Raw genomic sequence first — 26,382 nt, 5'->3', positions numbered from 1 at the left:
ATATTTTCCCAAATCAGAAAGGAAGAAGGTGAAGCCACTACAATGGAAATCTGTTGCACAAACACATTTCTCTCTAATGTTTGTGCCTGTCCTAGCTTAATGGCTCCTAACAGGAAAAATCAGATTGAATCCACATTGCTAGGGCAATTGCAGCAGCAGAGTTAATGCTAACTGGGCTGGGATGTGTCTGGAAATACAATATATTTAACCCATTCTCCACTGCCTATGTCCACTAACCCTCTCATTCCCATGTCTAGGGACACAAAGTCTGTATGCTCTACCATGATGGTGTGGCAAGCATGTACATCTCTTTAATAGACATTGAAACTCGCTGCTTCCTTTGTTTTGTTTGGTTTTGTTTTGTTTGTTTGTTTTTGTTTGGTTTGGTTTTTTGTTGTTTGTTTGGGTTTTTTTTTTGTTTGTTTGTTTTTGGGGGTTTTTTTGCCTTCATGGTTAGGTTTTCTTGTAATTCCTGAGCATCACTTCTTTTACTTGCCAACCTGACAAAGTTTGTTTTGGCCCCCACTGTGTGTCACTCCTTGTAGAGCTGGCAAGATGCATCCATAAACTTGGGTTGGTTTGATCTTTGGCTCACCTCTGCCCTATATAATGGGAGTAACATTAGTGTGCAAATAAACCCCTGACAGAGATACTCAGAGAATGACAGAGCATCTTTGTGTTGGGCAGGAAAAAAAATCTTGTTTCTTATTCCCAAATAAATCTGGCTTATGTCCAGATTTAAAAAATCTAAAAAACTATTTTTATAGATCACATTGCCATGGGTGGGGGAGAAATATACAGTCAGCTGAAAAGGGACTTGATTTGGTTCAAGTTTTGTTCCTTAGGGTCCCAAGGACTGTCAGAAAAACAGTGTAATCCTGGTCAGGTCTGGTAAACAAGGAGAGACAGAAAAGGAGGGAGGGCAGGCTGCACAGAGCCAACCCTCTGCTGCCATGCTCCTTCTCACAGAAACAAGATGGGTAGTTCTGTTCTTTGATGTGAAATGAAACCTCCACAAACTCTCATGAAGAGAAAGCTTATAGCTGAAAATTCGGTCACTCATCTGAATTTTGTGGTCTTTATCATTCTCTCTCTCTCTCTCTCTTTACTTCTTCAAAATGTGGGGATAGAGAGTAAAAAGAGAGCCCCAGCAGGACTGTGCTGTGCACAGGCAGCTCTGCAAAACTCAGCTGCTCTCAGGTCCACCATTTCCCTGCGAGAGGGATCTGCAATTTTAGCTTGTAAGAGCATCCTAGATTATCCCAATTTGTGTAAGGATTCAGTACTGGAAGTAAACATCCATCAGCTCACTTAACTCATTTCACTTATGTTATAAGCCAGACTGAAAATCCCAGACTCCACCAGGAAGACACAAAGTCCAGCTTTTTTCTGCTTGCCTGTTGTTTGTCTCCAGTGCATGGGGATAGTTTTTATCTCGTGTATAGCCTCTGTGCCCTCACATAGTCCATGTTTACCTGTTAGCTAAGGCCTTTTTCAAGTGTTTTCATATCACATGTGAAGTGAGTTTGTTTCAGCACTGTAGACTGTTTTGTACTGAATATAGTTGCAGTCTTTCTGCTACAGACATGTCTCCTTCCTCACAGCACTAAGAGTTCCTTCATCAGCAATTGTAACAGTATTCCAAAAGCTAGTCCAGTATTTGGATTTTTTTCCAAGAACTTCCCCAGCTAATTCCTACTTCATTCACATAGTGGTAAAAACTTCAAAAAACTTCTAGAAATTCAGAATAAGTTTTTATGTAAACCTAGAAACAGAAGATTAAGGAAATTCACCAAGCAATTTCAAGTAGGCTGGATCACAAATATAAAGACTAATTTAAGTTCAGTCTCTTTGCTTTAATAAGGAATGATGTGATGCTTTTGGACTTAGCAGTCATAGGTGCTGCAGTCACTCTCTGTGTCAAGAACATATTCCTGCTAACAGGAGGTAACTCTAAGGGCTCTGCTTATCCCTAGGCAAGTGTTTGTGTGGTGTTTAGGATGCTTGCTATGTAAAGCATGTCAATATGCTATGGAAAAGTGGGATATATGTTCCAGGGACTGGTGGTTTCATTTGGAAGACCTGAGGAAGAAAAGGACTCAAATATATTCAGTGTTGGGTATTTTTGGGGTTGAGCTTGCTGAAGCTTTTCCTCTTTTTCCAAGGCAGTGCAGCTGTGGTGAGATTGCTGAGGGCATGCCCAGGATTATCAGGCTGTAGTCTGACAATCAAAAGACAAACTGCTTCAGGGTCCCAAGATGTGTCTCTCCTCAAAATTGCCCACTGTCTCCCCTGTAGAAGTGATGGAACACTTGTGATGTGTGGAACACAAGTGATGAACACATGGATATGGTTCAGTGCAAAGTCTGGCTTTAGTTTAAATGAAAGGGAGGAAGGAATAAAGCTTTCAGATCAGGTAGCCAGACATTGCCCCGTCTTGGTCTGAGAAACAACTGTGTCTGCCAAGGAGGATAGGAACCTCCCTTGGAATGGAAAATGTGACCCATTTCCCTCTGAATTATTCTAACTTTGAAATTAAGGGGCTTTCAGGCAAAGATATGAGAAAAGGAATAACAGCCAGGGTAGGAGAAAACAGGGCAGGGCCCTGGTGGGAGCAGTGAATTCCCTCCCCAGGCAGCAGCTCCACTGTCCTCCTCCCAAGCCCAGAGAGCCAGGAGCTGCCAGCCCCTTTTCCCCAGTCCAGTTCTTGTGGCATCGCTGCTCCTCCAAGAGAAACCCCTCAGTTAGGAGAGTGGCCAGCTGCTCCCTTCCCATGGAAACTTCTCTTGTCTCTCCTAAGTATCGGTTGTTATGGTTTCTTAGTGACAGATGGGACAAAATTCCATGAGAGAAAGGAACAAAAGGAAAAATCCTAAACCCCAACAGCCCCAAAGCAGAGCAGGAAACCCTCCATGTTCTGTTCTGCCAAACCTTCTAAGGACAATCGGTAACTTCTGCCAAAGTGAAGAATGAGCTGCTCAGAAGACAAAGCTTTTTAAGCCTCTTCACAGCTCCATGTCTTGTCTGACCATGCCCCTAGGTTTGTCTTCTTCCTCCACCTCTGCGTGGTCAGTGATTAGCCTTCATTCTCTTGGTGGTACTGACAAACTCCAGGCAGATCCAAGGGAAGTATCTAGAGAAAATAATGTTGTTTTCCTTTAGATTAATGCAAGCCAAAGACAAAATGGATTGCAATACTGAATCTTGAACACTGTGCATACCAGCTATAGCTGGAAGTTGCTTAGATAGGACATGTTGCTCAGTGGATTCCAGTCTGGCTTTAAAAAAGCAGCTGCCTGAGTTAAAACAAGTCTGTCATAATTCTTAGTGACTAATGTAGTCGTAAGTCTCTCAGCCAAAGTGTTTTGTGACTGCTAAATGCCAGTGTTTGGAAGCATACAGTACTTTGATAAAAATGAGGGGAGGCTGGTATTTTTATATTAAGTAGGTTGAATGGTCAGTTGGATGGCAGTATGAGATGGTACATAGCTGAGTATGTTTTATTGCTAAAGTTTCTTCTACTGCAGGTTTTCAGATCAAAAAGCTGTGTCTATCTATCAATCTATCTAATTTTTGTTTACTTGTCTCTTTTTGTTTGTTAGTCACAAAAAGACTTGAGGCTGCAAGTGTTGAGTGTGGGGGCCTTGTTCACATAACTCATGCATCCATTATGTGAATGGATCCTTTGTCACTTTGCGTTTGTTTTTTGTTTGTTGACTTAAATTGAAATTAAAACCAGATGACAAAATTGTGATGAGGCCATGGAGTCTTGTTTGGGAAGGAAAAAAATAGCTGTTACAACATTGTCCTTGAATAAAGGAAAAGCAAACAAGAAGGCTTTTGAGCTGGGAAGCTGATGGTCCTGCCTTCACTGATGTGGCAAAGGATGCAGAGAAGTGAGTGCTGCTCAGTGGGATGCATCAATCAATGACTGAAAACTGAAACCTGCAGTTATTTCTATTTGGATGCTACCTGTGTGTGGCCAAGTCCTGAATACCATGACTCCACTTCCCACCCTCTCCCAAGCCCCGGAAGCCACAACCCAACAGACATGTCCCCTCCCATCCTTCAAAGATAGTGCTGCTCTTTGAAGTGACTGTGCCATTAGTGGTTGGTGGATCTCTTGTTTATTTATTTACTTTAGTCCCAATTGCCAGGACACCTACTAGTTATGCAGCGTGCTTCTGTGCTTGGCCTAATGCTGTCACCATCTGACAGGGTGGCAAGTGTGCAGAGCGAGCCAGGACAGCAGAACCTCCTCCTGCAGCAGCCCCTGGGGCGGAAGAGAGGCCTGAGGCAGGTGAGGAAATGGGCAGTAATGAGCAAACCTCCTCTCCTGCTCTGGGATTTGGTTTGGCTTTTCTTGTATGGGGCTGTTTGGACATGATGTGTGGATGGGATGTGTCACCTCTACTTAATTTTGGTATAGTAGGGCAGTCCCTTGACTCAGCAGGGACCATAGCACAAATTATAGGCATAAAGCCAGGCAAATCCCTAAGAGAGGAGGTGCCCTTTGTTTTCAATTCCTCAGTCTTGTCCTCTGCAGGCTTTTTTCTTATTACTATTATTAAATTCTGATCACACAACCTGCCCTGCATTACATTCAGTGTTGAAACTGAAAAGGCACAAAGCCCAGAGGTTTCCTTCCACATGAAGGAAATGTGTAAGCCATGGAGACCTTGGAACACTCTAAAAGTAGAGTGAGGGGATATTGGAGGTACAGACAGTGATGTTCTCCTCTCAGAGGAGAAGCTGTGCAGTTTGTGCCCACACACAAGGCTAACTCTGTGTTCCCATGTTCAGCTTCGACGGCCGCTGCTGTCACGTCAGAAGACTCAAACGGAGCCTCGGAGCCGTCATGGAGCTCGGCTTTCAACCACCAGGCGGAGCATCCAGCCAAAGCCTAAACCCTGTGGTAGGGCACTGCTGCACTTCCAGAACCAGCACTCCACACTGGAAAGTAGAAAATTATGTGGTTTGAGCTTAAAGGAATTGTAGGTTGTTAGCAGCTTATATTAAAGTGAAGTTCCAGCAGCTTTATATTTTTTCCTAGTAGATGGATATCCTATCAGAAATCCACCCCCTCAAAACAATTTGGTGGTTTCTCGAGAGGTTTTCAAGGTCAAACAGGACATGGACAATGCATGATCTTGTTTCCAAGAGTTATGGAGAATTTAGGGGATGGGTGTCCTCTAGTCAGGATGCCTCATCCAAAACCTCCAGATGTGCAAGTTTGGAAGATGCTATTGAGAGTAGTAGAAAGAAGGACATGGCCCATCATACGCTTAGCAGTGCAGAGCTCTAAGGACTGTACATGGAAATGAATGTAGGACTGTTGCAGTCTCTGCTGTATGTTTCCAGCAGTCAGCACTGCCAAGCTGAGCAGGTAGTTGTATTCTGTACCATCTGAAGTGAGCAGTGAGCTTTGGAGGAAACATCTCCAATAGCAAAGGTCACTTGTGAACTTGCTGCGTTTCAGCAGGAGTGTTCTGGGGCATCACCACTGCTGGAGATGTTTGAAACATAAAAGTTAAAACAAAATAATTAGGAGCAGGAATGGGAATAATCAGTTTTACTGTTAAGTTTTTAGTCTAGCTGTCTTTACTCAGTGCTCTTCTGTTATTCCTGGCTAGTGGACTGAGTCTGCAGGAATGAGGAGTTATCAGTTGCACTTTTTTTCCTTACATTTTCAGCAAAACCTTGGGTAATTCTCCTTTCTTTTTGCATGCCAGTTTTTTTTTTTTTTTTTTTTTTTTTTATATTTGAGGCCACCACATGGGAATTCATCTCAGTGTATTTTTCTGGGATGGAAAGATGTTATGGGTGGTATTTTTCTTACCAAGCCATGAGAGGGATAGGTGTGCTGGCTACACTTCAGGAGATCCCAGTCTTGCTGTGGCAGTAGTGGAAACCCAAGGTAAAAGACTTTTAGATTAGACAGCTTATATAAAGATGGAAGGAACCACAATCCCTGTCTTAGTTGTAAAACCCCCATGGATTCTCTCTCTTCTTTCCTCGTGTATTTCTTCCCGAATTTTAACCCCGAGTTTCCTGGATTTGCCCCCTCCAGCGGAGCAGAAGCGCTCGGTGACGTTCACCGAAGCCCAGCCTGAGGCACCTCCCGCCTGCCCCGCGGAGCCGCCGGCGCAGCAGCAGCAGCTGGGCCGCAGCCAGAGCAGCCCCCAGGCCGCCGGCCAGCAGGAGCCGCTGGGCAAACCCGGGCTGACTTCCTCGCCTGCCATCGTCGTGGCTGATCTTCACAGCCAGGTAATGTCACTGCTGGGTCTGCAGCCTGTGTCCCTTCACAGCCAGGTAATGTCACTGCTGGGTCTGCAGCCTGTGTCCCTTCACAGCCGGGTAATGTCACTGCTGGGTCTGCAGCCTGTGTCCCTTCACAGCCGGGTAATGTCACTGCTGCGTCTGCAGCCTGTGTCCCTTCACAGCCAGGTAATGTCACTGCTGCGTCTGCAGCCTGTGTCCCTTCACAGCCAGGTAATGTCACTGCTGGGTCTGCAGCCTGTGTCCCTTCACAGCCGGGTAATGTCACTGCTGGGTCTGCAGCCTGTGTCCCTTCACAGCCGGGTAATGTCACTGCTGGGTCTGCAGCCTGTGTCCCTTCACAGCCGGGTAATGTCACTGCTGCGTCTGCAGCCTGTGTCCCTTCACAGCCGGGTAATGTCACTGCTGGGTCTGCAGCCTGTGTCCCTTCACAGCCAGGTAATGTCACTGCTGGGTCTGCAGCCTGTGTCCCTTCACAGCCGGGTAATGTCACTGCTGGGTCTGCAGCCTGTGTCCCTTCACAGCCAGGTAATGTCACTGCTGGGTCTGCAGCCTGTGTCCCTTCACAGCCAGGTAATGTCACTGCTGGGTCTGCAGCCTGTGTCCCTTCACAGCCGGGTAATGTCACTGCTGGGTCTGCAGCCTGTGTCCCTTCACAGCCAGGTAATGTCACTGCTGCGTCTGCAGCCTGTGTCCCTTCACAGCCAGGTAATGTCACTGCTGGGTCTGCAGCCTGTTTTCCTTTCACAGCCGGGTAATGTCACTGCTGGGTCTGCAGCCTGTGTCCCTTCACAGCCAGGTAATGTCACTGCTGCGTCTGCAGCCTGTGTCCCTTCACAGCCAGGTAATGTCACTGCTGGGTCTGCAGCCTGTGTCCCTTCACAGCCAGGTAATGTCACTGCTGGGTCTGCAGCCTGTGTCCCTCCTCCACTTCTCAGGCACGGGAAGTGCCAGATGTATTATAGCACTGTGATGAAAGCTGGCAGGAGGGTAAAGACAGCAAAGTCTCCTTTAGGCTGTTTGCTGTCAAGCCTCTGCTTCTCTAAAGCCATTCCTTTCCAAGTCAGTGTAACAAGTCTTAATTTGAAAATGTATTTTCTGCATCATCCCTTTCTGTCTTCCCATCACATACAGTGTTCTTCTGGACCCAGTCACCAAGGCAAGCTGTCCTCAACAGGTTTTCACAGCTTGCTCCCTGAGAGATGCCCCCTTAAGGAGGGAATCCTTCAAAGCCTCAGGACTGGTTAAGCACCACATTGCAAAAGAAATTGCTTGTCCAACATTTTTCTGTGTTGGCCCCCTATGAGCATTGTGCAGGGACAATCCTAGTCATCCCTTCAACACATCAGTGACACTGAGATCACTTTTATATACCCAGATATCCAGTGTCTTTTGAGCTTATGTCCTTTGCCATGTGCAAATGAATGACCTCTGTCTTCAGAATCACAAAATGAATCACAGAATGGTTTGGACTCATTCCACCCCCTTCCACTAGACCAGGTTGCTCCAAGCCTGTCCAGCCTGGCCTTGAACACTTCAGGGATGGGGCAGTCCAGCTTCTCTGGGAAACCTTTTCCAGTGCCTCACTATCCTCAGTATAAAGGATTTTCTCCTAATATTTAATGTAAACCTACTCTCCGTTTTAAGCCATATGCTAAAAAAGATGAAATGAGAAAGTGTTAATGACTCAAATCAGATAACCTTTCTGATCCATGATGTAAATTTGATTCACCATCAAAAATATATTGTTAGGTATAATTTTAAAGGATTTTAAATTATCTAATTATTTAGTCTACAAGTGCCTGCTTCTTTATGGTAAAATGTATATCTGAATGAGAAAATGCTTTATAGACCTTCCTTTCCTTTTGTCCCCCCTCTCCCTCCCGCTTTCTCTGAGCCTGACCACCAGCTGTCCTCAACTGCAGAGCGAGGCACTGGGTGCTGAGGAGGAGAAGGAGAAAGAGGAGGGCTTGGAATCGCGGCCAGCCACAGCGCAGAGCACGCCGCCCCCGCAGCTGTCGGACACCGAGGACTACGCGGGGCTGGAGACCACGAGCCTGCTGCAGCACGGGGACACCGTCCTGCACATCAGCGAGGACAACGGCATGGAGAACCCCCTGCTGGCCGCGCACTTCAGCTTCACGCATGTGGAGCTGGGCGAGACCGACGTGGATCTAGATGAGTCTCATGTGTAACTCTTGGGGAAGTACAGTACCGGGAGGAGGAAGGAAGTGCTTACCTTTCCTTAGAGTTCCCTGCTAAACAGTAACTACTTAAAACAAGAGCACTTTATTATCCAAGAGCAGGAAATAGCTATCAGGTGGTTGCTATAGACTGGCAAATTTCTATTTGTGAGATCTCTTTTCAGTTCAGGGCAGGACCACAGGAACCAAGAATTGGTAGAGAATTCTCAGGATAGGGGTGTGTGGGCAAACGTGGTCCATGGAGCCCTGATCTGGCAGCCATGTACTGTGATCAGCAGCCTCATGGGTAAGGGGCTGCTGGACTGTGTGAGACAGAGAAGTCTCTTCTGAGACTGTGCCTGAGATTTATTTTTGTAGTGTTTTTGAGAGCAGGGCTACACAGCAGCTGAATCCAAGGCTCCTACACATTGAAAACAGTGACAGAAAGTACCAATCTAATGCTTGATTTTTCTCAAGCCTGGGACCATTGTTTCTAACATGCAGAGCAACAATAAGCACCATAAAGCAATTCGCTTTTTTTTTTTTGTTGTTGGAACTGCAGACTTTAGTAGTTGAGTTTACTTTTGTCTGTTAGTTCCATCCCACTCTGTAAAATATTGCCCTTGTGCTACAAAAATATTTGCTCTGTAAAACCTAAGTACAGTATAAAGTGTAAGCAGGAATGCATGTGCTGTCCACAGACACAGATGGGCAGGGGCTGAGTGGTCTGCAGGTGGCATAAATAACCCACACTGTCCTGCTTTAATGTACTGAGCTATTCATCTCCAGAGTTAAAAAAAAGTACTCCAGGAAACTGCATCTGGAATGTGTGGATCTTCTGGCCCCAAGCAACTGCTCCCCTGATGCTGTTGGATGTACGTAGAGGCATTTAAAGTAAATATTTATATATCTGGTATTTTCATGTTACTATATATATATATATAAATATATATGTACATTGAAACAAAAGATGGATATTGCAGGGCAAAAACTTGATGAAAGAATCTATTTTTGGCATGCTGAGATTGTATTTTAAAAGGTTCCATTTTATGTATGTAACATTCATGACTGCAAGTATTGGATAAACGTGTGTAACATTTATAGAAGGTGGAGATCCCTGGAGGGATCAGCTGAAGTCACAGCTGAGTTAAAGGGTTTTTCTGCAGCATCATGGAATTACACTGAAATGTGAATTTAGCCATTAGCTGCTGACAGGCAAACTGCAAAATAGCTGTGAAACAAACCATGAAATCATCAGCAATGCCCAAAGAGACCCTTGGGACTCATACACTGCCTTTTTTGGCTCATGTTAGACTAAGTGGAGTTTATAATCACATCATTATTGTGCAGAGGAAAATGTTTTGGATCATCCTGAGAGTATCTAAAACGTGCTCATTACCACTTTGGCTCCTGAGGGCCTGCAATTTGGACACACACATGGCAAACCAGCCTTACTAAGGAGGGAAATGGTATCCTCATAGCCATCTCCACAGAAAGGACTTCAGCTCTCCTCCTGGGCTCTGCAGTAGCTGCCATGCAGACAGCTGTCTTGCTGCTGTAGTACAGCACACAGCTTTTCCTGGGGCTGACACCATTACCCACGCAGCTGGCAGCAGGTTTCAGCCTGTGCAGCCCATGGAGCCTCAGGCTGTGCTGCCTGGCATTTGCCAAGTGCTTACATTTGACAGGAGCTGTGCACACCACTCTGGGCAGGGAACTCACTCACATTAAACCTCTGAAGAGAGCAAAAGCCATTTTTGTCCCAGGTGCTGAGCATGCTCTGCTGGTGAGAGAAGGAGAATCTCAGCATGTCTTTGGGACAGCAGGGCTGAAAAAAACCAACTATTGTTATAGTGCACCACCTCTATCCCCCACGTATCTGGGGCTATATAATGTACAGGTGGTGCTCTAATGCAGCTCCAAAGGGTTCTTGGTGTTGGAAGAGAGGTGACAATGTCCCAAGGGATGTCCTGGATAACAAACTGTTTCCTCTGCTGATCAAAATATGCTGTACTGCTTTTATCTCCTTAGTGCACTGGAGCCTGTGCCAGCTACCTGTAGGATGCTGCTTTAGATTAGCTCCCAGCTCAGAGGTCACTCCAAGAATTGCTGAATTCCAGATGTTAAGTGTTATTATTAACACTGACGCACAAATGAGAAAAAAACCCCACAGCTTTGCTTCCAAGTCCCCAGGTAGGCTTGGTCACTGGCAGTCTCGGGGGGAGGAAGGCTTCAGACATGAGCTGAGTTAATGGCTGGGACACAACACACAGAATTCATGGTGCACTTTATAAGAGTGACCTTTTCTGCAGAAAAGGAGGAAGCATCCTCCTTAATGAAAAGTAGAGGCCTTCCCACAGTACTCTGCTCTAGAGATGACAAAATAACTGTGATTTACTTCATTTAATTCCGTGTATATAACGTTCAAGTTTCCACTGTCACAGGTGAATCCACAGTAGTAAGCCATAGCAAGGACTAAAATGCCTCTTTTTAATGTCTACCCTACTAGAAATCAATGCAACTTCTAAATGATGTAATCTGCAGTTTAATTTTATCCAGGTGGCTGTGCAGCTGGCTTTGGTTTTGTGGTATGATTGCTCAGAGATGGCACAGACAGGCCAGCCCGCCAGCCTGACTTCCCATGCGTTTTACTGTCGTACCAGTGCATTTAATGCCTTCCTGCTGAGTGGCATACCGAGTTCTTTAGCTGGTTTGTTCTGTCCTCCATTCTCTCTGTACCAAACTCGGTGTTATTTCTGCTGTGGAGACACACGATGCTGCTTTACATAGTGCTACCGCCTTAAGCGCATGTCGTGTTCAGCCATGTCCGGCTCTGCCTGTCTTGTCCACGTGTCAGTCGCTCCCGTTGCCTCAGCATTTTATGCAAACGTTGTCCCGAGGATTAAATACAAAGGAACGACGGCAAAGGACAGAGTTCTGTGTTTGAGCCTCTTGCGTAACACGGTCGGTGTCTGGCGCTCCGAAGGGTTTCCGTGCGCGGTTTTCTTCCGGGATACCGACAGCGCTTGTTAACGTTTACCCATCTGCTCCAGGCCCGGCGCAGGGCTGGAGCTGTGCTTTGCGGGGGACAAAATACACCTGGTTGGGAACTTAAAATCACCTACACCAGGGTTATTACTACTATTGTTATTGGTATTTCCGCCAGTTTGGGGCCGAGGGCGCGGCTCGTGCCGCGTGAGCGCGGCCGTGAGGGCGGAGCAACGGCCCCAAGATGGCGGGGGCACCGCCCCGGCCCTTCCCCCGGCCGGCCGGCCCGCCCTCCATCCCGGCAGCAGCCGCGGCCGCAGCGATGGCGTCGGGGTGTCGGATCGGTCCCTCCATCCTCAACAGCGACCTGGCGGCGCTGGGCGCCGAGTGCAGCCGCATGCTGGACTGCGGGGCCGACTACCTGCACCTGGATGTAATGGACGGGTAACGCCGGGGACGGGCGGGAGCGGCCGGGCCGGGGGCGCGGGGGCCGGGCGAACGGCCCGGCCCGCTCCTCCCGGCAGCACCGGGTAACCTGTGGGCGGGCGCGTCTCTCTCTTCGGCCCCAAGACACTTCGTCCCGAACATCACCTTCGGCCACCCCGTCGTGGAGAGCCTGCGCAAGCGGCTGGGCCAGGAGCCCTTCTTCGGTAAGGGCCGCGGGTTGCGGGGCGCTGCCCCTCCGGCGGCGGGAGCCGGCCCCGCTGCCCGCTCGCTCTCCTCTTCCAGACATGCACATGATGGTGGCCGCGCCAGAGCAGTGGGTGAAGCCCATGGCAGTGGCTGGTGCAAACCAGTACACCTTCCATCTAGAAGCGACGGACAATCCCGGGGCACTGATAAAGGACATTCGGGAGAATGGCATGAAGGTGAGGGGAATACACACTCTGTATACTTAGCTCTGCTTAACTAACAGCTGCCTTGCTGGCAGGTTCTCTGCGGTGAGCAGTGAGAGGAGGTGAGGGAGCCTGCAGCTGTATCTGGGGAGGTTTGGGCTGGATAGCAGGAAAAGGTTCTTCTTCTTACCCCAGAGGGTGCTCAGGCACTGGACAGGCTCCCCAGGGAATGGTCACAGCCCCAAGGCTGCCAGAGCTCCAGGAGTGTTTGGACAAGGCTCTGAGTCACAGAGTGAGATTGGTGGGGTGTCTGTGCAGGGTCAGGAGTTGGTCTCGATGAGCCTTGTAGGGCCCTTCCACTCAAAATATTTTTGATTCCATGGTTTTATGGAAAACTCATCGTTGCCACTTCAGGTGGTCTAGGATTGGCATGTGCACCCCATACACACTGTGCGTGATGTGTCTTCAATTTTAGTGAAGAAAATCTGGAATTTTTAAATGAAGAAGCCTGTTCTTCCTGCCATTACATAGTTGTGTAATTACTTCCTAGGAATCTGTACTGATCTCAGGCCAGTCTTGCCCTGACATGCACTTGGATTTGGCTTTCCTTCCTGCAGGTTGGCTTGGCCATCAAGCCTGGCACTACAGTTGAGCACTTGGCACCTTGGGCCAATCAGATAGACATGGCTTTGGTGATGACAGTAGAACCTGGGTTTGGAGGACAAAAGTTTATGGAAGACATGATGCCAAAGGTAAACTGTGTTTCTCTTTCATTATTCATTGAGCTAAAAGCTAATTAACAGTAGTGAGTGGTGAAATTGATAAATCTTTTCTAGATGTATGAGAAGTTGCAGGGTGGCAGCTCAGTGTTCTGGGCTTTTATCTTTTCCTCAGGTTCAGTGGCTCAGGACACAGTTTCCCTCTTTGGATATAGAAGTGGATGGAGGAGTGGGGCCTGACACCATCCATAAGTGTGCAGAGGTAAGAGGTTGTAGCATTCTCAGTCACTGTGCTGAGAGACTTATCAACTCCCAGAAAATAAAGCTTAGGAGAAATTTTTAGTTTTCAGAGGAAACTGTAGAACACATTTAATATCAAAATTGTTTTGAGGTCTAATTTTGTGCCTTTTTTAAAATAGTGGCTCTTGAAGCCTCCCCTAAGCTAAAGAAGTTTGTTTCTTTTATGTTGGTTGAAATAGGAGCATTGTGATGAAGAAATTATATATTTGGGGATTTCAGCTGTGTTTTCTGAACTTGATTTGGGGTTGCAGTTAGGGGGATGTCCCCTGTGTCCCACCTGTTTGCACAGCAGCCCAGAATTCCCATCTCCAGTGCTCTCCAGGCAGGCAGGGGCTGTGTTCCACGTGACTGAGCAGTGTTTGCTGTCCCCCAGGCAGGAGCCAACATGATTGTGTCTGGCAGTGCTATCATGAAGAGTGCAGACCCCAGGTCTGTCATCAACCTGCTCAGGAACGTGTGCTCAGAGGCAGCCCAGAAGCGCAGTCTGGACCGATGAGACCTCCCCAGCCGTGTTCCAGAAGCTCTGGCCATGCAGGAGAGCCCTTTTCTCGTGCAGAAGCAGGGGCTGGATGAACACCAACTACAGAAACCTCTTGCTGCTGGACAGAGGAAGCATTCCTTCACTGCAGTGAAGCAAGCAGCAGTGGGAAACGTTCTGGCTGTCTTTCAGGGTTGGAAATGCAATGGTTTGAACCTGTCTCTTGGTTTTGTGGAGGCTAATTTTGTGGCACAACCTCTAATGCTGGCTGGATTGAACTACAGTCAGTTTGTTGCTTGCTAGAAGAGTGTAGCATCACCACCAGAATCTTGTGGAAGACTCTTTAATCAAACTGCCTTCTGCTGTCTGTATTTTGTCATTTGATCTGTGCATTCCTACAAAACTTTTTCCACTACTGCATTAAACACCCCTTCCTTGGTGTGTTAAGTTCTTGAAGCTGGCTGTCATAAATAAGTGGGTTTAGGAGTAAGTTTAGGGAAAAGGCAGCTTAAGAGGGCTAAAAAGATCTGTGATGGTAGAAGTGTTCCTGTCCTTTGCCTCTACTGCATTGGAAGTCCTTGGCTTATTGCAATCCAGCATCAGGTAAGTCAGTGCAGCATCTTTACCAGATCACAAAGTGGGGAATGTCTCCTCAGTTACCTTTCAAGTAGCCAGTTAAGACAGCTGTGTCTGAAATTCCTGGAAGTGATGGAATTCCTCAGGAGAATGTTGCTTTAATACTCTTCAGATAAGTAAGAAGCTTTTTCTTGCTGCACAATCTCCTTGGTTGGTACATGTGTCTGAGTAAATGATCAAGATGGTGACATACTGGAAGGGTAGCTGCTGAAGAGATGTGTAGATTGAAATGCCTGGAGATGGGTCTGTAGGACAGCTTGTGGAACCAAACAGTCATCAGTCCTTCAGTTTGCTGTGTGCACAGGCCTGGCCTGGTTGGGCACATGAGAGGTGAGTTACAGTGCACTGGAGGAAGACTGAGCAGGCCATTTTTAGGCAGACCTGTCTCCCATGGCTCTAATTAGCATTGCTGGCTCTTAAATATGTCATGGTATTCTGTGTGGCATTTTTCTCTTTGGGTTGCAATGACAGAAGGGTTGCAGACAGTCTGCTGCTTTGGGGGCCAGGCAGGTGGCTCAGCAGCTTCCACAGGGCCAGAGTCAGCTCTGTTCTCTTTGCAGCAGCACTGGGCAGGTGTCACCCAGCAGTGCCAGGGCTGGTGCAGCCCCTGGCAGCCCAGGCCACTTCAGACACTCTACAGGAGTATCTCTAATTGCTGAACTGCCACGTTTTTTCTGCGTTGTTAATTGTGGGTTAGGTGAGCAAAAGTTGCTTCCTGCTTCCACTTGCAACCCCATTTGGGGAGTAGCACAAGAAAAATGGAGTTGTGTGGACCTGCTGTACTGAGAGATAGTTCAGAATAGGTTTGCCAAAAGCAATCTTGGCCATGAAGGCTGTAGTCCCAAGGGCTGTTGGGTGTGTGTTAAGAGTAGCTTATCCATGCTTCTGGAAAGAACCAGTGTGGAGTTTAGTGTATGCATGGACAAACAGTCATGGCTCTGGTAGCTTGAATGCAGGCTGGACAGCCACCAGCTGAAATGAAAATGCTGGTTCAGGATGTGGAGTGGCTTTTCATGCTGTTGAAAGCAGTAGGACAACAGCTGTAGTGTACTAACCTCCTGCAGTTGAGTGTAAGCTGGATTGAAAAGAAAATCAAACTATTTCTGCTTTGTTCCTAATTTTGTTCCTAATTAATTTGGGGGTGACATCCAAGTCGTGCTGGTTAATTGATGCTATGTCCTCTGTTCATAGGCTGTAGGCATTTTGTAATTGTTTTAAAGATGGTAAGGATGCATTGACTCTTGGGTTAGGAGTCCTGTGGAAGAGATGCTACACTCACAAAGTAAAATTACTTAATTGCTTCTGTCTGAATCCCACTCGAGTGGGTTTATGCAGGTGACTCCTGCTTCAACAGCTGAGGTTGAATCTGTTAGTGACCATGTTCAAGAAATCACAGTGATGAGTTATTCTTGTTCTTTAATGCTTAAGACTGTTTCAGTTTCTCACCTGTGTCCATTCACTGAAGTGATCTCTCTGGGGCCTGTCCTGTACTCAGTAACAAGCCTTGAGTCCCAGGACTGGAACTGAGTGTGACATGAAAACCCAGAGAGCTGCTTGCAGGGTCTCCCTAGGGCTGAACAAAGCCCAGGCCCATGAGATGTTGCAATCCTCTGATAAGGTTTCAGCAGTAAGGGAGAGCACAGCCTGTTGTACTGAGGCATGTGCTCTAGAGTGGTCCAGAGTGATCTGACAGCACAGGTCTGTCTGCACTGGAAAACAGGATGAAAACAACTTGGACAGAGCCAAGTCACGCTGGGCTTGCACATGTGCTGCACAGGGTGGTACAGCCACAGCCCTGAGTGAGATAAAACACTGCAGGAGACACACACAGAGCTTAGTTTTAATAGGGTTTAAAAATTCTTATTTGTACTTACATGCCATTAAGATCCTGGATGCAGAGATGAAACATTTTAAACCCTCATAGCAGCAGGAAGCAGAACGTAAGTGGTGTTAAAAAAAATGCCTCAATTGAACATGGTAAATAAAGCACATGGAAAGTGGCTTTGTGCAGCTGCAGACACCTACTTTCATGTGTGTGGGGGGGGGGTCTTGCTGTATTAGGTTTTAAGTTGTTTTTTCACAGTCACTCTGTAATACCTTAAAGTCACAGCAGTAGGAGCAGCACTAACAGCTGTTTTCACAGCTTAACAGCCAAAGAGAGGTTGGGTTTGGTCTGGGTTTTATCTTCTGTTTAAAACTTGGAAAAGGAATGAAAACAAGCAGGGGATTCTGCACATTTTATGGCTTCAAGGATGAGCCTGGCCCTGAGCCTGCTCCTCCAGCAGGTACAGGTTCCTCATGACACCAGCATTCATGCAGCACTGACCTGCCTGGAGCTGGGAGCCCAGCTGTGCCAGGCCATGGGCTGCAGGCAGAGCAGCAGCCTACCAGTGCTGATTGCAGCTGCTTGGAGTAGAGGGACAAGAGAAAGGACAGGGCTGGACCTGGAACCAAGCTGAATCAGCAAGTTTTTTAACCCTGTGCCAGGGGTTACTGAAAGGGGGCTGCTGTAAAATCAGGTGTCTGTCTGGAGCCAAAACACAGAGTGGAGACAGAGAAGGCAGGGCCAGGTCTGCAGCTGCTTGAGAACCACCTCCCTTGCCATGTGCACCCAGCACTGTCCACCTGGCCCTGCCAGCTGGAGGTGGGCAGGGGATGTGCAAATGCAGCCTGTTCCTGCCACATGCACATATCCTGCTCAGCTGCTGGCAGAGCCCTGTGCTGGCACTGTGGGAGGAGGAGCAGCTCAGGCACTGTTCTCCAGCAGCCACTGTGTGCTGCCACAGGCCTGGCCAGCTGAGGCAGCTGCTGGAGAAAAGGTTTCTGCACTGAGTGCACTGGGGTAATGACCAAACAGAGACATTTTGCTTCTGTCTTGGGCCTCCTCAGCCTTTGTCTAAGTGGCCTTTTCATTGCTGTCTCATGAAGCAATAGCAAGTTCCCACAAGGGCTGGCAAGAACATAGAAGGGATGCAGCTGATGGGGCTGCCCTTGCTCAGACCGCTCTGCAGTGGCCTCTGCAGCCCCTGCAGTGGGCAAGGTACCAGCAGCTGCTTTAGGCTACCCCAGGCTGAGCCTGCAGCCACACAATGGTCTGGCACTGCAGCTGGGGCCTGAACTGCAGTGCAGGGATGCTGTGAAGGTCCCCAAGCTAACCAGATTGGGATAACTCAGCTCCTCTGACACAGGGGGGTCCTTGGCTTCCTTTTAACACCCTTCTGTTTCCACCCTCCAGTAAAGAAAAACCCTCCTGTAACAGACTGGATTGTATTTCCACTTCCTGGCAGCACTTTCAGGACAAGGAAGGCAGCTGGCCTGGCTGGCTGGTCACTTGGGCTGTCCCCTCTCTTAAAGTCAGGAGTTCCTCCCTCTGCCCCAGGGATCAGACAAGACAGGAAACCCATACCTGACAACAAAGCTGGGTGACAGCTGGTCAGATCAGGCTTCCTAAGGAGTACACAGGGGTGTGGAAAAGACCTGCAAAACATCTGAGACACTGACCTTTGAGAAAGTTCTTCCTGGAAGCAGGTGCACATGCAGGGCAAGAGAGAGGGCAGCACACACCTTGTACTGAGGCACTGAGAGGGCCCTTGGCTCACAGCAAAAGTGCAGCATCAGTACCACAGCAAAGCTGCAGTGGGTCTGCAGGCCAAGCAGAGCGCTATACCAAGAGGAAGTATTGCTGCTACTTCTTCACTTCTAAAAAGTCATCAAATTCAGACTATATACAACATATATAGAAATAACTTTTAATTAAAAAACCAACCTTGCATCAAAGATTATTGTATCAGACATTGAGGCAAGATTCAAGTTTAAGACAAACCAGTGTTAAAAAAGTGTTTAAAAAAATAATCAGAATGTGCAATAAACTACAATGTAGCAATAGGATGTAGTGTTGAAACTTTACTGAACTGTTTTCATATGCCCAGTGTGTATTTCCTGTCATTTTGACAAAAAAAAAAAATTGACACTAAAACTGGGTCGTCTGTCCAGTGCCATTCCAGATATTACACATGGAAGAAAACTGCACAAAAAACAGAGACTCCTATTAAATTGCCTTCAACTGTCCTACACAGAAAAACTGCCTGTTGATGGATAACACCTACATTCAATGTTTAATCTTTGTTAATATCTCTTGGGATTGCAGATACATTCCAAGCTATGCTATTCAGATGCAAGTTTAAACAACTTGCTTTTGTTTTCTCACTGTGCATGCATTGGGAAATGAGAAATCTATCCAGAATCACAATGGAAAGCTTTGGGGCTTTTTTTCTATTGCTCTTCAAGACATCAATCATCTTTTCCTTTCCAGCTAGTCACCAAATGTTGGCATACTTATGAGACTCTTACAAGGCACTGTACAGAAATTGGAACAAGACTTTAACATATTAAAGCAAAGTATTATGAGCCTCATTAGCTACTGAAGGACTAAGGAAATAAGATGATCCAAACCACAACATGCCATGGGCTGTGTCACTGATTTGGCTCCACCCCTCTCTCCTCCTGTCTCTCCCTCCCCACAGGCCCGAAGCAGAGATCCTGCTTTCCCCTGTGTCAGTCACTCTGACTGTGGCAATGCAGTGGCTACTTCTGCCTTATTGCTTGAGAATTTCACCATGAGACATGCCCAGGCACTACTGAGAGCCATGACAAGCTGGATGCAAGGCTTCCAGATGCCCTGGTTTGAAGTGCTGGTTCTCACCTCCCCTGACCTCACACGTGCAGTTAGAGACAGGTTTTTGCCCTATGGTCATGCCACACAGGAGAATAATCTGAAGCTAATGCTTATCCCCACTACTTTCAAGTAGTTTTTCTGTGTTCAGTTGAAGTTGTTGGATAAGGTAAACAGCATCTCCTGCTGCACCAGAGTCCACGAGAACCAGATATGCATTTGAAAACAAACAAACAGAAAAGGATGATTATTGACAAATGTGGCAATATGACAACAGAAAGTGAATGGTGCCAGCAATTTATGTGCGCCCACTCCCGACATTGGGAATATTAGACTTCCAGCTTGAAATAATTACTTTCTCTTGGGGTTCAGGAAGAAGAAAGTGTTGTCTTTGGGATTTATCCTGCCTGTTACAAAGCAAGAAAGAAAATATATTATACGCAGCTAACATAAAGGTTTTGAATTGTGCTGTCATATGCTGTGTGAACGAGAGATTTTACCTTACACTTCTCTCCACCTTAATTGGCTTTCTTAATGAACCACATTATTCCCTGTCACCTTTGTTTCCTTGTACTGTTGCTTCCCAGGCAAATGCTTTTGCAGTCTTCTGACTCTTGGGTAGATTGTTTTCTTGGTGCACAGCCATTGTCTGGCACAGCAGTGGGTGTGCCTGGAGTGCAGGAAGAGTTGCTGGGGAAAGTTGCACTTGACATTTCAGTCTGATTCGTTACTTGATCTTGGCACAGTAAAGCTTCTACCTCTTCATCATTTAGTGGAAAAACTCGAAGTTCCCACAGCCCAGACTGAAAGGAAGGAGAAGAGTAGGAGTGAGGGTGAAAAAAGAGTATAGAGGATAAAAAGGGATTTCAGTTGAGTCTGAACTGATTAACTGTGTGCAGAATCATGTGCTATCAAGTAACAAACGAGTGTCTTTCTTTACAGTGTTTGCAGGGCCCTTCAGATGAAGAATACAACACTGCCAGGCACCAAGATGTAAGCAGGCTGCATAAGGGTTTGAAGTAATAATAGACCTACCCTTGAACAGGCAAGGAAACTCTTTTCAGACCATCAGGATGCCTGACCCCCTAATCACCAGGCCTGTCTGGAATCTTGGCCAACACCCCTGAAAAAAACCCCAACCTGAACCCAGTCCTTCCATATTTGCCTCAAAAAAATGTGCCATGTGTACTGAGCAATGAAACTTGTTGACAGATCTGGGGTTAATTTACAAAGCACAGCAATGTAGTTCTAAACAGGAGTGCTATGTTCAGTGCACATTAACTAGTTTGACAGCCTGAGATTCTGATCAGTGAGACAGGAGAACATCTTCTTGTTTCTTTGTTATCACTGCAGAACTGATCAGAGCTAGAAGCTGTTGGAAGCTCACCCACCTTCTCTTCCTGGCTCTCCCTGCAGAGTGGTGCCATCCCTGAACACACAGAGCTGTGGGTTTCTGAAGCTGGCTCAGGAGCAGGGTCAGCAGTGCAATGGTCTTTCTGCACCACGTCCTGGCTGTGTCGAGCATCAGCATTTTTGCTGTAAGATCTAGTGCAGAATTAGAAATGAGTTTTAAAAGATACTCCCTGACCTTTTACACTGCCATGAGCAGTTCACATTTTCTTTACAAAGTGTTAAGTTTCTCTATACATGGTACCTCCATTCTGCTTGCTTAAACCAAAAGAGCAGAGGAAAACAGGTGTGGTTCTTGACATATTGCCACATCTGTTGGCTGGGGCCAAAGCAAAGCACTATGTGGAGGAGCTAAGTGGATAAAATGAGTGGGACAGGCACACTGTGGCTGCAGACAGCTAGTGATTGTATCTTGCTCCACATGCTCACCAGAACTGTGATTTTGGACTAAAGAAATCAGTGAGCCACAGGCTGTTCCACTCTCCCACAGGAGACCATGGGGTCCAAGCTGCACTGTCAGCACTGTGCCAAGTGCAACTCAAGAGAGAAGTTCTTGGACTCCCCCTTACCACTTCTGCTCTGGACTCAAGTGCAAGGCAATCAAAAATGTAGGAAGATTAAAAATTTTGACCTCACTTTTAATAGAAATTTAATCTAGGTATAAAAGAGTGGCCTGCATCTGAAATGCCAGGTGGAATCCTGACCTTGCTCATGTCAGTGAGCACTTTACTTCTGAATTCAAGCAGCACTAAGATTTTACCAAAGAGTTCAGTTTCAAAATTAAGGTACATGCAGTACTTCTTATTTTTTCAGTACTTTTCAGTACTTTTACTTTCTAATGTTGGGACATTTTATGTTCAAAATTAAAATACAGTTCCTCAATATGGCTTAGCTCTATTAGCTCTATTTTTATCCTGCATTAAAAAAAGCTATCTTTGACTATTTATTCCTAGTGTCATGGTTCACTTTCAGACAAGAGTAGACACAAGCATATGATAAACACCAGAAAAAGTTATTCCAACATTTATAGGCTGATTTTTGCCCTGGCAGAGTGTAAAGTGATTTATAGGAACCATTTTTGCAGGGCCAAACTGCAGATGCAGCTTTACAATGTTTACTCTGATATACACTACTACTCTGTGCAAGACTTTTAGTGGTTATATTTAAATCTGATGAGTTCTGCACCAGATGGCAAGCCTGTGAGAAAGAAAGTCATTGTGTGAATGGTTCAAAGTGTAAGGCCCCTGGCACAGCCCAGGACCCTTCAGTAACACATCTCTGAACACCGTGGAGTTTCATCTGAGTCAGGTGAGTGAAGATACACACTGGGTGGCTAAAACCATAGTAACTGGGAGTGGCACAGTCTAGCAGAGCTCTCTGTTCAGAGAAGGAGGAAGAGATTTGTTTGGTAATACCAGGTCACTAACATGCCCAATTTTTAAGTATGCATGCCTCAGCACTGCCTTCCCCTACCACCCACGAAGTTCAACATACCTGCTACTGTCCCTGATGAGTTAATTAATGAATGCCCTCATTTCCAAACTCCTGTGCCAGCATTTCTGGCACTGCTGTAGCACAACCCCACCAGGTTCAATAGAAGGCTCTGATCAAAGCCAATACACCTGCCTGCTGTTCCTCCTGGGCCAGCGGCTCTGCTCCCACAGCGACCACCTGGCGCGCTCCCGCTCCTCGTACTTGGTGTGGCGCAGGGCAAAGGCTTTGTCTGACAGGTCTTCTACCTGTGGGGAGACACAGGAGAGCTGTCAGTGTCAGCATCACTGAAACAACACCAGCCAGCATTGTACATAGCAGTATTATACATCATTCTGCAAAGGTCCATTCAACAAACAAGTGCTTTCACTACAAAGGCACATTTACACGCATTCACTTTATGAGAGCTCTGGTGTATGGGGTGCTGTCATTTCAGCTTTATTTCTTCACATGTCTGTGGTTGATCTGAATGGATATAGAAGTTATACCCCTGCCATGCAACTAACACAGTTTTCTCTGTGGTGAGAGGAAGAAAATTTAGAGGACGAGTATTCATTTGCAAATCAAGGCAGTGCTAAATGTACATAATAAAGACAAGTAAAAATTCCAACAGTTTCCAGAGGCTGCTTTAGAAGGAAGCTAGGAGGCAGCAGGATTTGCCCAGTGCTCTTTAAGCCCTAAGAAATAAGTTTGAGATCACCAAGGGCTTTGATAACTGCACAGAGAGGAACTCAGTGAACCTGAGGTGCCACATTCCTGCTGTGAAACCAAGCAGAAAATGGCTTCTGCTTTGAAGATCCTATTTCTTACCCAGTGGTTTGCATGATCCCAAGTGCAGCTTAAACCAATCCTAATGCAAGTACTTTGCCTGCTCTAGTAAAACAAGAGCCAGATTTTTAGGTAAAAGATTGCACCCTGACTTTCACTGTGAAAGTACCATCCGTGTTTCTCTGTGATGGCAGCACACCAGAAGTTTGTTCCTTAGCCAGGGCTGGCTGAGGAGCACTTTGCTGCTCCTCCCCCTCACTCCCCTGATGGCAGGGGGAGTTCTTGGCTGGATCCCTCCAGTACAGCTCACTGTTGTTTCAAAGTGCTCCAAAACATTCAAAGTTCACCTAAAAAGCTGAGGTTGGCAGCAGCATTTGAATGCTGCAGCCATGGATTTTATGCCAGCTAGTCCCAACTCAAAAGTGGAGAAATTCTTGGAAAGAACAATTCCTGGTCATAGGAGCTGTGAAGCTGCACTGCCAGATCAGTCCTAGACAAGAATTATACTAATAATTGGGGGGGGGGGGGTGTCATGAAAATAAACTGCCTTTTTTTTTTCTAAAGCAAAAACCTCAGTGGTGTTGTACAAGTAACACCATTTATCTTCCAACTGAGCCTACAAAATAGAGAAGCAAATGCACTGTGCTCCCTGCAGTGCCAAGTAGTGCCATAGAGACCCTGGCAGGGCTCCACTTGCTGTGTTTCTGTGGAAGCCATCCCCATATCAAGTCTCTCAGCACTGAGGTTGTTCACAGCCACTAGGGGTACAATGGCAAAGAATCACAACCAACCAGTGTGATCCCAAAGGCTTCATTTTGATTGGAATCAGACACAGAACTGTGGCTGCCCAGGTCCTCCTCAGCCCAGCACTCACCAGGAAGCTTCAGGCAAACAGGCTGCTTAGTTTGCTCATCTCATCACTCCTTGCTGAAGGCTCCTTCATTGCTTTTATTTATTTATGTTAAACACAAACCACTTTGTTAGCTGCTGGTTTCCTTTCATGCAAGTGAACTTAATGGGCTTCGTCCTCTCTCTGAAATTCACCAGCTCTGTCACTTGGAGAGCATCCAAGCAGGGCTACATCTCAGTTCACATTCTGTCTTCCCAAGGTCAATGATGTATAGCATGAAAGTGAGAATTTTATGAACTACAAAAGTGTTATTCCCTTGGGGGAAATTCAGGGTTTTTCTGTGCTCAGATTTCCTTTGAAGTGGCAACAAAAGATAATTTAGAAAGAAAAACTTAGGAATTTGAAAATACTTTTCTTAGCAAATTGCCAAAACTTTTCATGCTGGGAAGAGATTTCATTTTTAACAAGTTTCCATTCAAAAATCAAAGTCCATGTTCCTCTCCAAGTGAAGAGTTTTGAAAAATACAGAAATAAGCCTTGCTTGTTTTCCATAGCTGGTGATAGCATATTTAACCACTTGTTTGTTTAAAAAGAGTTCCACCCTATTCTTTTAAACAGCACATTCTTTTATTTAAAAATTATTATCTGTTCTATGGATAAAAATGTCATGACATCAGAATAAAAGGTCTCTACTTGGTTCACTACAGCCTCTGCCACTCCCAGCATTTCCTCCAACAACTTTAGATTAATTTAAAGTTCTGTAACAGGAGAAATGTGGTTGTTTTTCCTCACTAAGGTTAGTTTGAAAAAGGACAAAAGAAGTGTCATTCCTCAGTGGATGGATCTGGCAGGGATGTTGAGAGAAAAGGCCTGTTTGTGAGGCATGTCTGATGATTTCACTCACAGAAAACTAAGCTTTGGATTCCCCCATGACACTGCAACACACTGTGCAATCATGTCGAATAGCACCAGGAATATTTCTGAAAGGTTCTCAAAACAACAAAATCTGTGTTTCACTCTTTGGCTCCACAGGAAGCTCTGAGTCATAGGCCATGAAAACACTTATGCAAAACTAATTGCACAAGGAATTACTCCAAACAATTTTTTATTACTGAAACAACTATGAAATAAACTTGAAAGCTACAACTGAGCCTTTCCAGAAGCTTTGACCTGGACAAAACAAATTAAAACCAAAACAAAACAGGAAAACCTGTGCCACACCCTCCCATGCCTTAAAGCAATAACACTGCAAATTCATACATGCAAACCAGGAAACTCAAACGTTCTATTTCCAGAAAGTATTTTTAGAGCAAGTAATAGAGCAGACATAGATAGCAGATTAACTTTTGCATTGCCAATGTTGTTCTTATAAGGCAAAATTTCCAGCAACAAAAAAGCAGCCATAAAAGGTAAGCTTTTTGTTCTCAAAGGCACAATGAATAGGCCTGATTCCCAGAAAGTGCTGCTCTGTTCCCATCCCTGGAAGTGTGGCTCACATGGAGCATGACAAACTGGGGACCTCACATTTATTTGTAACTCAGTAAATGCTGGGTGCAGGTTTATTGCATGGACATGGGTTGTTGCGTAAGTGAAGAAGACAAAGAATAAGACAACAAAGACAATGAAGATGAAGAAGAAAAAAGTTATCTAGTGGCAGAAATCCCTGACTACTGCTTGACACAAGGACAACTCTGAAGTTTTAAATTTAGCCATGCAGAAGATAGAGAAGCAAAGAAACTATTATGTAGTACCACAAAAAAAATTTAAATAATTTCCAACACCACCCTAGGCTACTAGGTAGTGAAGTAGAGAAAAACAGCATTTTATGTAAAAGCAGAAAGTAGATTCTGCCTTCCCTTGTGTTATCTGAATGACCTGCTGAAGCTTGCCTTGACTTTAGCACATGGAGGAATATTTCAAGAGTGTCAGAGCATGAGTGCAGGTAATGGTGCAATGTTTCCTCATGTCTTTTTACAAGCTTACTCAGTAGCAAATGTAACTCAGCTCAAAAATAGAGGAAGTTGAAGAATTATGATCAATCACCTTTTCTCACTACTCTGAAAAACATCCAAACTAATTATAATTAACATGATCCCAAAAGAAAGGGGGGAATTGGCAAAGGATGATTTACACAAACAAGACCATTAGCATTTTTCTCTGTCTGACATCTCTCCCCCTCATTCCAGCCAGTGGCTGACAGATGATACAGAAGAGTGGGCCACAGCAGGAGGCAAAGCTGCTGCATTGTTAAATCAAGTTATTTCCTGGCCAGAGGATGAATCATACAGGATTGAGAGTCATGCCAAACATAAAAGTACTGAGTGGGCTACTAATTCAGACATTAGCCCATGAGCTTCTGAGAGAAACCTTCAAGTCCCTTCAGCAAAATACACTAAAAATACAAGACAATTCATCTTTATGGGATCTGAAAACTAAACAAGAAATCCACTGATTCCATGCAAGCTCCTTGAAGCCCTGAATGCAAATCACTGTGAAATTCTTCACTCCCCCCAGACACCAAGCTGAAAACAGCAATGAACAGTGGATGCTCAAGGGACAGAGTGCCCTTGCTGCCTTTATTAGTTATTCTCCAAATGGTTTAATTAAATATCCTTGCAGGAGAGTTCTCCTGTGTGTGGAATTTCACCTTGGTACAAAGGAAGGACAGGCGTGTTTCCTGCTAGCTGGGAGGGTACTAACCCAGAACTCAGTGGGTGGAAGTGACATCAATTTGACCACAGACTTCACAGGAATGTCTCAATTGCTCATTGG

At 45.9% G+C, this 26,382-nt stretch overlaps 3 protein-coding genes across 18 annotated transcripts in view; 2 read left to right on the top strand and 1 right to left on the bottom strand.

Annotated features, from left to right (window-relative positions):
- Nucleotides 1-11,396, top strand: part of UNC80 (unc-80 homolog, NALCN channel complex subunit) — a 126,446-nt gene extending 115,050 nt beyond the window's left edge. For all 13 annotated transcript variants that reach the window (XM_066553631.1, XM_066553638.1, XM_066553629.1 and 10 more), the window contains 4 exons: nucleotides 4,219-4,300; nucleotides 4,804-4,915; nucleotides 6,071-6,267; nucleotides 8,205-11,396. In XM_066553631.1, coding sequence (XP_066409728.1) covers nucleotides 4,219-4,300; nucleotides 4,804-4,915; nucleotides 6,071-6,267; nucleotides 8,205-8,474 — 661 coding nt within the window. In that variant the 3' untranslated portion in view covers nucleotides 8,475-11,396. The remainder of the gene's footprint in view (nucleotides 1-4,218; nucleotides 4,301-4,803; nucleotides 4,916-6,070; nucleotides 6,268-8,204) is intronic.
- A 195-nt stretch (nucleotides 11,397-11,591) lies between these two features.
- RPE (ribulose-5-phosphate-3-epimerase) lies at nucleotides 11,592-14,230 on the top strand. The gene is made up of 6 exons (XM_066553643.1): nucleotides 11,592-11,894; nucleotides 12,021-12,100; nucleotides 12,180-12,319; nucleotides 12,904-13,038; nucleotides 13,181-13,267; nucleotides 13,679-14,230. The coding sequence occupies exons 1-6, from the start codon at nucleotides 11,695-11,697 to the stop codon at nucleotides 13,799-13,801; spliced, it is 765 nt and encodes a 254-aa protein (XP_066409740.1). The 5' UTR covers nucleotides 11,592-11,694; the 3' UTR covers nucleotides 13,802-14,230.
- Nucleotides 14,231-18,154: 3,924 nt separating this feature from the next.
- KANSL1L (KAT8 regulatory NSL complex subunit 1 like) overlaps nucleotides 18,155-26,382 on the bottom strand; it is a 55,654-nt gene continuing 47,426 nt past the window's right edge. For 2 of the 4 annotated variants that reach the window (XM_066553640.1, XM_066553641.1), the window contains exons 12-14: nucleotides 22,128-22,240; nucleotides 20,483-20,636; nucleotides 18,155-19,894 (exon numbers count right to left, since the gene is read on the bottom strand). In XM_066553640.1, coding sequence (XP_066409737.1) covers nucleotides 19,646-19,894; nucleotides 20,483-20,636; nucleotides 22,128-22,240 — 516 coding nt within the window. In that variant the 3' untranslated portion in view covers nucleotides 18,155-19,645. Of the gene's footprint in view, nucleotides 19,895-20,482; nucleotides 20,637-22,123; nucleotides 22,241-26,382 lie in introns of those variants that run through there. The other 2 variants (XR_010783942.1, XM_066553642.1) reach the window with 2 other exon arrangements.

Source organism: Molothrus aeneus, chromosome 7 (assembly GCF_037042795.1).
Source record: "Molothrus aeneus isolate 106 chromosome 7, BPBGC_Maene_1.0, whole genome shotgun sequence".
NCBI lineage: Eukaryota > Metazoa > Chordata > Aves > Passeriformes > Icteridae > Molothrus > Molothrus aeneus.
This window is presented reverse-complemented; position numbering and strand designations above follow the sequence as displayed.